Source organism: Somniosus microcephalus, chromosome 19 (assembly GCF_052327205.1).
Source record: "Somniosus microcephalus isolate GS21.2 chromosome 19, FLI_Smic_1.0, whole genome shotgun sequence".
Classification (NCBI taxonomy): Eukaryota; Metazoa; Chordata; class Chondrichthyes; order Squaliformes; family Somniosidae; genus Somniosus; species Somniosus microcephalus.
The window spans coordinates 82,033,314-82,045,628 of record NC_141005.1 but is presented as its reverse complement, the minus strand read 5'-3'; the positions used below and the strand labels follow the sequence as shown (position 1 = coordinate 82,045,628).

Genomic DNA, 12,315 nt, shown 5'->3' with positions numbered 1-12,315 from the left:
TTGAACCATCCCTGTTATCCATCCTTGAACCATCCCTGTTATCCATCCTTGAACCACCCGTTATCCATCCTTGAACCATCCCTGTTATCCATCCTTGAACCACCCGTTATCCATCCTTGAACCACCCCTGTTATCCATCCTTGAACCATCCCTGTTATCCATCCTTGAACCATCCCTGTTATCCATCCTTGAACCATCCCTGTTATCCATCCTTGAACCATCCGTTATCCATCCTTGAACCACCCGTTATCCATCCTTGAACCATCCGTTATCCATCCTTGAACCACCCGTTATCCATCCTTGAACCATCCGTTATCCATCCTTGAACCATCCCTGTTATCCATCCTTGAACCATCCCTGTTATCCATCCTTGAACCATCCCTGTTATCCATCCTTGAACCACCCGTTATCCATCCTTGAACCATCCCTGTTATCCATCCTTGAACCATCCGTTATCCATCCTTGAACCATCCCTGTTATCCATCCTTGAACCACCCCTGTTATCCATCCTTGAACCACCCCTGTTATCCATCCTTGAACCACCCCTGTTATCCATCCTTGAACCATCCCTGTTATCCATCCTTGAACCATCCCTGTTATCCATCCTTGAACCATCCCTGTTATCCATCCTTGAACCATCCCTGTTATCCATCCTTGAACCACCCCTGTTATCCATCCTGGAACCATCCCTGTTATCCATCCTTGAACCACCCCTGTTATCCATCCTTGAACCACCCCTGTTATCCATCCTTGAACCACCTGTTATCCAGCCTTGAACCATCCCTGTTATCCAGCCTTGAACCATCCCTGTTATCCATCCTTGAACCATCCCTGTTATCCATCCTTGAACCACCCGTTATCCATCCTTGAACTATCCCCGTTATCCATCCTTCAACCATCCCTGTTATCCATCCTTCAACCATCCCTGTTATCCATCCTTGAACCATCCCTGTTATCCATCCTTGAACCATTCCTGTTATCCATCCTTGAACCATCCCTGTTATCCATCCTTGAACCACCCCTGTTATCCATCCTTGAACCACCCCTGTTATCCATCCTTGAACTATCTCTGTTATCCATCCTTGAACCACCCGTTATCCATCCTTGAACCATCCCTGTTATCCATCCTTGAACCATCCCTGTTATCCATCCTTGAACCATCCCTGTTATCCATCCTTGAACCATCCCTGTTATCCATCCTTGAACCATCCCTGTTATCCATCCTTGAACCACCCGTTATCCATCCTTGAACCATCCCTGTTATCCATCCTTGAACCATCCGTTATCCATCCTTGAACCATCCCTGTTATCCATCCTTGAACCACCCGTTATCCATCCTTGAACCACCCCTGTTATCCATCCTTGAACCACCCGTTATCCATCCTTGAACCATCCGTTATCCATCCTTGAACCATCCCTGTTATCCATCCTTGAACCATCCCTGTTATCCATCCTTGAACCATCCCTGTTATCCATCCTTGAACCATCCCTGTTATCCATCCTTGAACCACCCCTGTTATCCATCCTTGAACCATCCCTGTTATCCATCCTTGAACCACCCCTGTTATCCATCCTTGAACCATCCCTGTTATCCATCCTTGAACCATCCCTGTTATCCATCCTTGAACCACCCCTGTTATCCATCCTTGAACCATCCCTGTTATCCATCCTTGAACCATCCCTGTTATCCATCCTTGAACCATCCCTGTTATCCATCCTTGAACCATCCCTGTTATCCATCCTTGAACCACCCGTTATCCATCCTTGAACCACCTGTTATCCAGCCTTGAACCATCCCTGTTATCCATCCTTGAACCACCCCTGTTATCCATCCTTGAACCACCCGTTATCCATCCTTGAACCATCCCTGTTATCCATCCTTGAACCACCCGTTATCCATCCTTGAACCACCCCTGTTATCCAATCTTGAACCACCTGTTATCCAGCCTTGAACCATCCCTGTTATCCATCCTTGAACCACCCGTTATCCATCCTTGAACCATCCCTGTTATCCATCCTTGAACCACCCGTTATCCATCCTTGAACCATCCCTGTTATCCATCCTTGAACCATCCCTGTTATCCAGCCTTGGACCATCCCTGTTATCCATCCTTGAACCACCCCTGTTATCCAGCCTTGGACCACCCCTGTTATCCATCCTTGAACCATCCCTGTTATCCAGCCTTGGACCATCCCTGTTATCCAGCCTTGGACCACCCGTTATCCATCCTCGGACCACCCCTGTTATCCAGCCTTGGACCATCCCTGTTATCCAGCCTTGGACCATCCCTGTTATCCAGCCTTGGACCATCCCTGTTATCCAGCCTTGGACCATCCCTGTTATCCATCCTTGAACCACCCCTGTTATCCATCCTTGAACCACCCCTGTTATCCAGCCTTGGACCACCCGTTATCCATCCTTGAACCACCCCTGTTATCCATCCTTGAACCATCCCTGTTATCCAGCCTTGGACCATCCCTGTTATCCAGCCTTGGACCATCCCTGTTATCCATCCTTGAACCACCCCTGTTATCCAGCCTTGGACCACCCCTGTTATCCAGCCTTGGACCGTGTCCAACGTATCATTCACACCCTGCAGCTCTCGCCATGTCTGGGGCATGAGGTCTGTGACAGTGGTCAGTTTGGGCCCTGAGGAAATGGGGACATATCTGGGGGTGGGGGTGAGTTAGCTACAGCAGCCAGCAATGCACCATGGGTTTGCTGCGGGGAATGGACTGTTCCCGTGAGTCAATAGAGGAGTCGGCCTGTCACTGGGGGCTGGGATATTTCTCACTAAGCTCCGGATCAATCTGTAAACCAGCACTGTAATGGGCAGGGTGGGCCGAGCTGGACTGGCAGTGTGCAGCATACCAGTGTTCGGTGCCGGTAGGCTATGCGGTTTGAACTGGTTAAATCTCAGCACACACTGGCGAGGGGTCTAACCTTTGGCTCTTGTAACCTGAGCCTAAGCTCTGGGCTCAGGAGTGTCCCAGGGGGGGAATGTGTACTTTCTATAGGTTGGATTGGAGACCCTTCACCATGAGGATAGGTCTCTGCAAGTGACAGACAGCCAATCAAAACATAGCAAACACTGAATCAAAGAGGATAACCAATGGGAGTGTCTCACCTTGACGGTCAGCTGACCCCAGTCTCTGTCGCCCACGCTCTCTGACCCCAGCATGTGACAAAAGGTGTCAGACACTCTGTTTAACAGCAACTCCAGGTGATCAGTCCAGGTGCGCCGGCCCAGATGCTTCGCCACACAGGCACTCACTGAAAGAGAGACACAACCCCAGAGTTACCACCAGTTACAGCCAATCACCCCTCCACATCCAGAGAGTGAGCAGTTCAGTTCGATATAATGAGCCACAATCTTAGGACTGCATTATTGGAGCCAATAGCATCACAACCCCATGAGGGCCTGATAACTATACCCCTCGGAATCTAGCCCAGATATGCACCAAACCTGCTAAAGGCCCAGTACAGGAACAGAGGGGCCAGCCCAGCAGCTGAGGAACAAGCAACTGGAGACAAATCGAGGAACGTCTAATTCACGGGGTGGGGGCGCAAGGGAGGGTGCGCCAGGTTTGGGGGGCACTGGGTCATACATTCCACTTACACCTCACGCATTGGGTTCAAACCCTGCGCAGACAGTGTAACAGAGTCCCATCCGGCTGAAGTCTACAGTGTTCCACACGGAAATAAGTGTCAGGCACTTTCAATCCATTTCCTGCACAAACTGGCAAAGGATGGCAAAGTTGGAAAAGGGAACAGTTTATACTGGGGCAGTGGAGGAAGGTTAAAATAACGATCATTCTCTGCACCCTAACCTCCCCTGGGAGTGTTTTATGGGACAGTTTATGAGACAGAGGGAGCTTTACTCTGTATCTAACCCGTGCTGTCACTGTCCTTAGGAGTGTCTGATGCGGCAGTGTAGAGGGAGCTTTACTCTGTATCTAACCCGTGCTGTACCTGCCCTGGGAGTGTTTGATGGGACAGTGTAGAGGGAGCTTTACTCTGTATCTAACCCGTGCTGTACCTGCCCTGGGAGTGTTTGATGGGACAGTGTAGAGGGAGCTTTACTCTGTATCTAACCCCGTGCTGTACCTGCCCTGGGAGTGTTTGATGGGACAGTGTAGAGGGAGCTTTACTCTGTATCTAACCCGTGCTGTACCTGCCCTGGGAGTGTTTGATGGGACAGTGTAGAGGGAGCTTTACTCTGTATCTAACCCGTGCTGTACCTGTCCTGGGAGTGTTTCATGGGACAGTGTAGAGGGAGCTTTACTCTGTATCTAACCCGTGCTGTACCTGCCCTGGGAGTGTTTGATGGGACAGTGTAGAGGGAGCTTTACTCTGTATCTAACCCGTGCTGTACCTGCCCTGGGAGTGTTTGATGGGACAGTGTAGAGGGAGCTTTACTCTGTATCTAACCCGTGCTGTACCTGCCCTGGGAGTGTTTGATGGGACAGTGTAGAGGGAGCTTTACTCTGTATCTAACCCGTGCTGTACTTGCCCTGGGACTGTTTGATGGGACATTGTAGAGGGAGCTTTACTCTATATCTAACCTGTGCTGTACCTGCCCTGGGAGTGTTTGATGGGACAGTGTACAGGGAGCCAGTCTGTGACAGGTTGACACAAGAGATCCAACTGACAACAGCTAGACTCCTGGTGCAAATTAATAAAATGATAGTTAAGTCCTGCGGCAGAGGCCAAACACTCGCTTCTGTCAGTGCGGCCAAGGCTCGTGACATGAACTTGCTGGATTGCCGTGATTTGCAGCAGCACAGAGGCACTGAGAGTGTGTGGCGGGCATGCATGGGGTGGGGGCATGCTACAGAGGAAGCCATGGAGCAAGAGGCACTGATTGGGGGGTGCACATGGAGTATAGGGACATGCGAAGGAGAGCAGAGAGCTGAGGAGGGCACTGCTTGTGGCAAGCATGGAGCAAGGGGGTTGCACATGAATCAAGAGGAGATGTGCGGAGCAGGAGAGGGGTGCAATACAGGGGCCCAATATGGGGTCAGCCTGTGATCTAGCCCTGACTACAGACGCTCCTTTACACACAGCACACAGTCACATACCTGTCTGCAGTTCATTCACTGACAGCGCCTGAAAAACAATTAAGAGAATGAGGAGACGGCAGCGTGGAGTGTCAACTAAATACACAGCGATATACTCAGCAAACTACAGGCTGCTGAACAGGACACGAAGAGTTCGGAGAACAGTCTATATTTAGAGAGATTACACACACACACACACAAGCTTACACACACACACAGATTTACACAAGCTTACACACACGGATACACACACACGCACGCACGATAAACACACGAATACACACACGCAGACACACACACAGAGACGCACACGGATTCGCACGCAGACACGGACTCGCAGACATGGACTCGCAGACACGGACACTTACATAAACACAGACACGCACACGGATACAGACACGGACAGGGATGCGCAGACGGATACACACATGCTTACACACACAGATGGATACACACACGGATACGCACACACATGGATACGCACACACGCACACGGATACACACTCAGATGCACTTACACACATATGCAGAGGGATGGGCGCAGAGGGATGCGCACACAGATATGCGTAGGCAGGGACGAACATGCACGGACGCGCACAGATACACTTACACACAAAGAGGGAGACGCACAGCGATGCGCACACGGATACTCACAGGGGCACCCATGCACGGATGCACGCACACGGATACACGCACACACACAGATACGCGTACACGGATACGCGTACACGGATACGCGCACACGGATACACACACACACAGATACGTGTACACGGATATGCGCACACAGATACACACACGGATGCGCAGCGGGATATGCGCACACGGATACACACACGCAGAGATGCGCGCACACACACATTTTTCTCCCCTCCGTTCCCACAGCAGCTGCCACATTCCCTGTCCCATGAGCCTCTCTGATCCCTCGTCCACTTGCTGTTTCTCGATACATGGCCGAGGAGCGCAGGCTCCGCACTAACTGCACAGCCATTGCTTGCTGGCTGCCTGCCTGAGCCTGGGACCTCCCTGGTCTGAGGGACAGTCCCACAGCCAGCAGCGGGTTTACTATCAGAGCCAGAGGGAGCCAACCAGTGACATCACAGGTGTCAGAGGGCAGATGATACACGAGCACAAAGAGGCACCGAGATCAGACATTGTGCCAGAATGAATGCCCCCCCTTATCTAACCCCCTCCCTCCCCAGTTAGTCTGTGCTGTATCACTGTACGCTCTAATGCCACTTACCCCCTGTGTCTCCAACAGGTTACACTGCATCTTCTCAATCACCAGATTCCTCCTCCTCCAATAATCTGCAAATCAACATCAAAATTAGACCGTCAGCACCAAACAGACAGGAAATGTCAATCTTCTGTGGCCAAAGAGTGACCGGTGGTGATGTGACCAGAGTGACCGGCGGTGATGTGACCAGAGTGACCGGCGGTGATGTGACCAGAGTGACCGGCGGTGATGTGACCAGAGTGACCGGCGGTGATGTGACCAGAGTGACCGGCGGTGATGTGACCAGAGTGACCGGTGGTGATGTGCCCAGAGTGACCGGTGGTGATGTGACCAGAGTGACCGGTGGTGATGTGACCAGAGTGACCGGTGATGTGACCAGAGTGACCGGTGGTGATGTGACCAGAGTGACCGGTGGTGATGTGACCAGAGTGACCGGTGGTGATGTGACCAGAGTGACCGGTGGTGATGTGACCAGAGTGACCGGCGGTGATGTGACCAGAGTGACCGGCGGTGATGTGACCAGAGTGACCGGTGGTGATGTGATATATTTTAGTTGGAACAATGAGGAGAGACAATACAAGCTAAATGGTACAATATTAAAGGGGGTGCAAGGAGGAAGAAACTTGGGGGTGTTTGTGCACAAATCTTTAAAGGTGGCAGGAAGGTTAACAAAGCAGTTAATAAAGCATATGGGTTTTATAAATAGAGCCAGAGAGTACAAAAGCCAGGAAGTTATGTTAAACTTGTATAAAACCCTGGTTCGGCCCCAGCTGGAGTGTTGTGGCCAATTCTGGGCACCGCACTTTAGGAAGGATGGCCAGGCCTTGGGGTGAGTACAGAAGAGATTTACTGGAAGGACGTGGCTGTTGTCAAAAGAAGCTGAAGTAGTCGCTCCTGTGCAGTCGAAGTGTTTGCTCAGTTGTTCACTTCCCCAGGAAGGGAGCGGGCTCGTTACAAAAGCCAGGAACTCCAGAGCCTGTGCAGGTCCTTCACTGCTGGAGCTGCTCAGCTGATTCTCCTCAGCTTGTCCGGCTCCCTACACCCAGATGACCAGCAATTTTCCCGACACTCTGCACTTTTGTCCCTGCCCAAGAAATCAGTTGCCCAAGGGCGCTGCCTTGGCTGAAAGCTCGCCAATGCGTCTCGGAGATTGCTCACGTCCTGACCGAGGGGAGTGGCATCATTCGCGCAGTCCGGGTTGGCTAAAGAGGTCTGATCGACAGTAATGGCAATATTTGCAGAGATGCGGTGGAGAATCCAGTAAAGTGCACAGCAGAGCAGGGCTAGAGCCAAGACACATCCCCACCCTACTCCAGATGTGATGTCGAACCTCTCATACTCATGGTTCCTCGGTCAGACCCGTGCTCCTGGGTCATTACGTGGATATTGAATGTGCCTCAAGAGGGTGTCGGAGCGCCGAGATTCGCAATATATATTAATGATCTAGACGAGGGAACTAGATGTAATATCTCCAAGTTTGCAGACGACACAAAGCTGGGTGGGCGTGTGTGCTGTGAGGAGGATGCTGAGAAATTCCAGTATGATTTGGACAGGTTGGGTGATTGGGCAGATGCAGTATAATGTGGATAAATGCGAGGTTATCCACTTTGGTGGCAAAAACAGGAAGGCAGGTTATTAACTGAACGGCAATAGATTGGGAAAAGGGGAAGTGCAACGAGACCTGGGTGTCCTTGTGCACCAGTCGCTGAAGGTAAGCATGCAGGTGCAGCAGGCAGTTAAGGCAAATGGTATGTTGGCCTTCATAGTGAGAGGGTTTGAGTACAGGAACAAGGATGTCTTGCTGCAGTTGTACAGGGCCTTGGTGAGACCACATCTTGAGTATTGTGTGCAGTTTTGGTCGTCTTATCTGAGGAAGGATGTTCTGGCTATGGAGGGAGTGCAGCGAAGATTCACCAGGCTGATACCTGGGATGGCAGGAATGACGTATGAAGAGAGATTGGGTCAATTAGGCTTAATATTCGCTGGAGTTTAGAAGAATGAGAGGGGATCTCATTGAAACTTATAAAATTCTAACAGGACTAGACAGACTAGATGCAGGAGGGATGTTCCCGATGGTCGGGGAGTCCAGAACCAGGGGTCACAGTCTAAGGATAAAGGGTAAGCCATTTAGGACTGAGATGAGGAGGAATTTCTTCACCCAGAGAGTGGTGAACCTGTGGAATTCTCTACCACAGAAGGCAGTTGAGGCCAACTTATTAAATATATTCAAGAAGGAGTTAGATATATTTCTTAAGGCTAAAGGGATCAAGGGGTATGGGGAGAAAGCAGGGACAGGGTACTGAATTTGGATGATCAGCCATAATCTCATTAAATGGCGGAACAGGCTCGAGGGGCCGAATGGCCTACTCCTGCTCCTATCTTCTGTGTTTCTATGATGCCTTGTACAGCCTCTCATAGGGCATTTCTGTCGACACAATCAAAGGCTACCCTGATGTTAACGTATGTGACTGCCAAAGGGCAGCTGAATTCACAATGACTCCCAGACCCTAGGCCGAAAGCAAGCATGGCGACCATTGTAGATTGTCCATCAGTCAAGGCCGATTACTCAGGGCAACGGTGTTTGGCTAGGAGTGGCTGAAGCTGAGAAGACATTGAAATTCCTTTTCCAGGAACAGAAAGTAGAGTTACTGGTCTATAACGGCCCACACTCGGAGTGTGGGCCGTTCCCTTTATAGAGCGAGATAATGATCACTTCCTTCCACTCCACTGTCCCAGAAGTCCAAACCCCAACAAAAAGTTGATGCAGTGCTGAGCTTGAGGGCTCAATAGCACACTTGAGAAATGCAGGGGTCTAGAAACACAAACATTTATACGTGAGTGGTCCTCCTCCATCGGGATCAAGTATCACATCTGCCACTCACGAATCCAGGCCTGAGCGTGGTATCACTTCAGGGTGGATGAGTACCCTCGCCATCTGTGCTGGATTTCCTCACGTTGTATGTGCTGTCATTAGCCTTGTTTCCAGGTTGGGGTCGGAGTGATTGAATAGCTTTAAATGCAGGTCGTAGGTTATTAGTCCTGATTCCCCCTTTTGCCGGGTTCCGTGTTGCTCCGTCTCGAGATGCCTCGAAGTCACTTGTGTTCGGTGTCATCGTGGCACTGCTTGGTTTCGGGTTTCATTGGACAGCCAAGGGCATCACTTGTGGTATTTCGATCCTATAACGGTATCTGTAGTTTCTTGGCTAGCTGTCCAGGCTGATTCTACACCGCCCAGCAGAGTGCCAAGTGCATTAAACTTGTTGTGCCCTGTGACTTGTTGGCAGGTTCTGAATTCTCACAGGCATGTTGTGCATCATACAGGTATACTCATTAATAGATTATGAATCATTATTTTTGCAATGAGGAGCTGCTAATCAGTGTTGTCTGGTGCTTCCATGGGGAGCAATTTTCATCTGCCTCGCCGGGCAGTAATCCCACGGGATCGGGTGGAACACCAGTTTCGCACCTCGCCCAATATTACTCTCCACTGTCTTCAATGGAGAGTAAAAGCCAGGCAGGGTGTAAACCCAGCGTTCCACCCGATCCCGTCAGATTCCCGACGGGTGGGTCAGGTTCACATTGCCCCCATGTCTCTATAAATGATACACAATGGGCAGGGGGAGAGGAGTCTCAGCGAGGTATTGGTTATTGTTCCTGACCCAAATGGGCCAAGAAGAATTTTGATGCCACTTCTGAGGCAGCCTGGTATGTCATTCATGTCTCCAAGTGTGATATGTTCAGCATGTGGTGGGATAATAAGAACTTAAGAAATAGGAGCAGGCCATTCGGCCCCTCGAGCCTGCTCCACCATTCAATAAGATCATGGCTGATCTGATCTTGGCCTCAATTCCACTTTTATGCCTGTTCTCCATAACCCTCGACTCCCCTGTAATTCAAATGTCTGTCTATCTCCACCTTGAATATATTCACTGACTCCGCCTCCACAGCTCTCCGGGACAGAGAATTCCAAAGATTCACCACCCTCTGAGAGAAGAAATTCCTCCTCTCCGTCTTAAATGGGCGACCACTTATTCTGAAATTATGCCCCCAGGTTCCAGATTCCCCCACGAGGGGAAACATCCTCTCAGCATCTACCCTGTCAAGCCCCCTCGAAATCTTATGTTTCAATAAGATCCCCTCTCATTCTTCTAAACTCCAGTGAGTATAGGCCCAACCTGCTCAACCTTTCTTCATAAGACAACCCCTTCATCCCAGGAATCAACCTCATGAACCTTCTCTGAACTGCCTCCAATGCAAGTATATCCCTCCTTAAATAAGGAGACTAAAACTGTACGCAGTACTCCAGGTGTGGTCTCACCAACACCCTGTACAGTTGTAACAGGACTTCCCTACTTTTATACTCCATTCCCTTTGCAATAAAGGCCAACATTCCATTTGCCTTCCTAATTACTTGCTGTACCTACATGCTAACTTTTTGTGATTCATGTACAAGGACCCCCAGATCCATCTGTACCTCAGCATTTTGTAATCTCTCCCCATTTAAATAATATTTTGCTTTTTTATTCTTCCTACCAAAGTGGATAACCTCGCATTTTCCCACATTATACTCCGTCTGCCAGATTCCTACCCACTCACTGAGCCTGTCTATATCCCTTTGCAGATTCTTTGCGCCCTCCACGCAACTTGCTTTCCCACCTATCTTTGTATCATCAGCAAATTTGGCACCATTACACTCGGTCCCTTCATTAATATAGATTGTAAATAGTTGAGGCCCCAGCACTGATCCCTGTGGCACCCCACTAGTTACAGTTTGCCAACCAGAAAATGACCCATTTATCCCGACTCTCTGCTTTCTGTTAGTTAGCCAATCCTCTATCCATGCTAATATATTACCCCAACCCCGTGCGCTCTTATCTTGTGCAGTAACCTTTTATGTGGCACCTTATCGAATGCCTTCTGGAAATCCAAATACACCACATCCACTGGTTCCCCTTTATCCACCCTGCTCGTTACCTCCTCAAAGAACTCCAGCAAATTTGTCAAACACGATTTCCCTTTCCTAAAACCATGGATTGGATGGATTGTGTTTTCTGTTAGCAGCTGATAGAGTTTGTCTTTGTTGGGGTCTGGTTTCCTCAGTGGGTGTATAAGCCACAAAGGAAAGACTTACGTTTCTATAGCGTCTTTCACCACCTCAGGACGTCCCAAAGCGTTTTACAGCCAATGAAGTACTTTTGAAGTGTAGTCACTGTTGTAATGTAGGAAACGCGGCAGCCAATTTGTGCACAGCAAGCTCCTACAAACAGCAATGTGATAACTGATCAGATAATCTGTTTTAGTCATGTTGATTTAAGAATAAATATTGGTTAAGACACTGGCAAGAACTCCCCTGTTCTTCTTCAAAATGGTGCCATGGGATTCTTTACATCCACCTGAGAGGGCAGACAGGGCCTCGGTTTAACATCTCATCCAAAAGACGGCACCTCTGACAGTGCCGTAATCCCTCAGTACCGCACTGGACTGTCAGCCTAGATTTTGTGCTCAAGTCTCTGGAGTGGGATTTCAATCCACAACCTTCTGACTCAGAGGTGAGGGTGCTGCCCACTGAGCCACGGCTGACACTTGGCTGGATACAGTAACGGGTACTGTGGACCTGTCGCACTACTTCATGGGCAGTGGCCACCCCAGCCTCCGTGAGCCTCTGGTCTGATTGGCTCCGGTCTGGGGCTCCCGATCAGGGACTTTGCTCAAGGTTACGAGCGAAAGCCAATGGCAAACCCAGCAGAAGAGGGTAAAACCTGTTCCCCAACAGCGGCGGAGGCGGGCGAAGCATGACCACAGAAATCAACATCTACGGGCGGAAGGATTTCTGGGACAGAGGACGATGTCCCCTCAAAAACCCCTTTTCCTAGATGAGGGCGAGACTGGGGAAACTGGGGTTGTTCACCTTAGAGCAGAGAAGGTTAAGAAGAGATTTAACAGAGGTGTTCAAAATTACAAGGGGTTTTGACAGTAAATAGCTTTCAAAGTTCTCTCAATTCAGGAACCGTTCCTTT

At 49.9% G+C, this 12,315-nt stretch overlaps 1 protein-coding gene across 1 annotated transcript in view; it reads right to left on the bottom strand.

Annotated features, from left to right (window-relative positions):
• Window positions 1-12,048, bottom strand: part of LOC147104957 (tRNA (32-2'-O)-methyltransferase regulator THADA) — a 194,390-nt gene extending 182,342 nt beyond the window's left edge. The window contains 4 exon segments of the mRNA XM_085962123.1: window positions 3,129-3,274; window positions 5,083-5,110; window positions 6,305-6,369; window positions 11,430-12,048. Coding sequence (XP_085818249.1) covers window positions 3,129-3,274; window positions 5,083-5,110; window positions 6,305-6,334 — 204 coding nt within the window. The 5' untranslated portion in view covers window positions 6,335-6,369; window positions 11,430-12,048.
• Window positions 12,049-12,315: the final 267 nt, after the last annotated feature.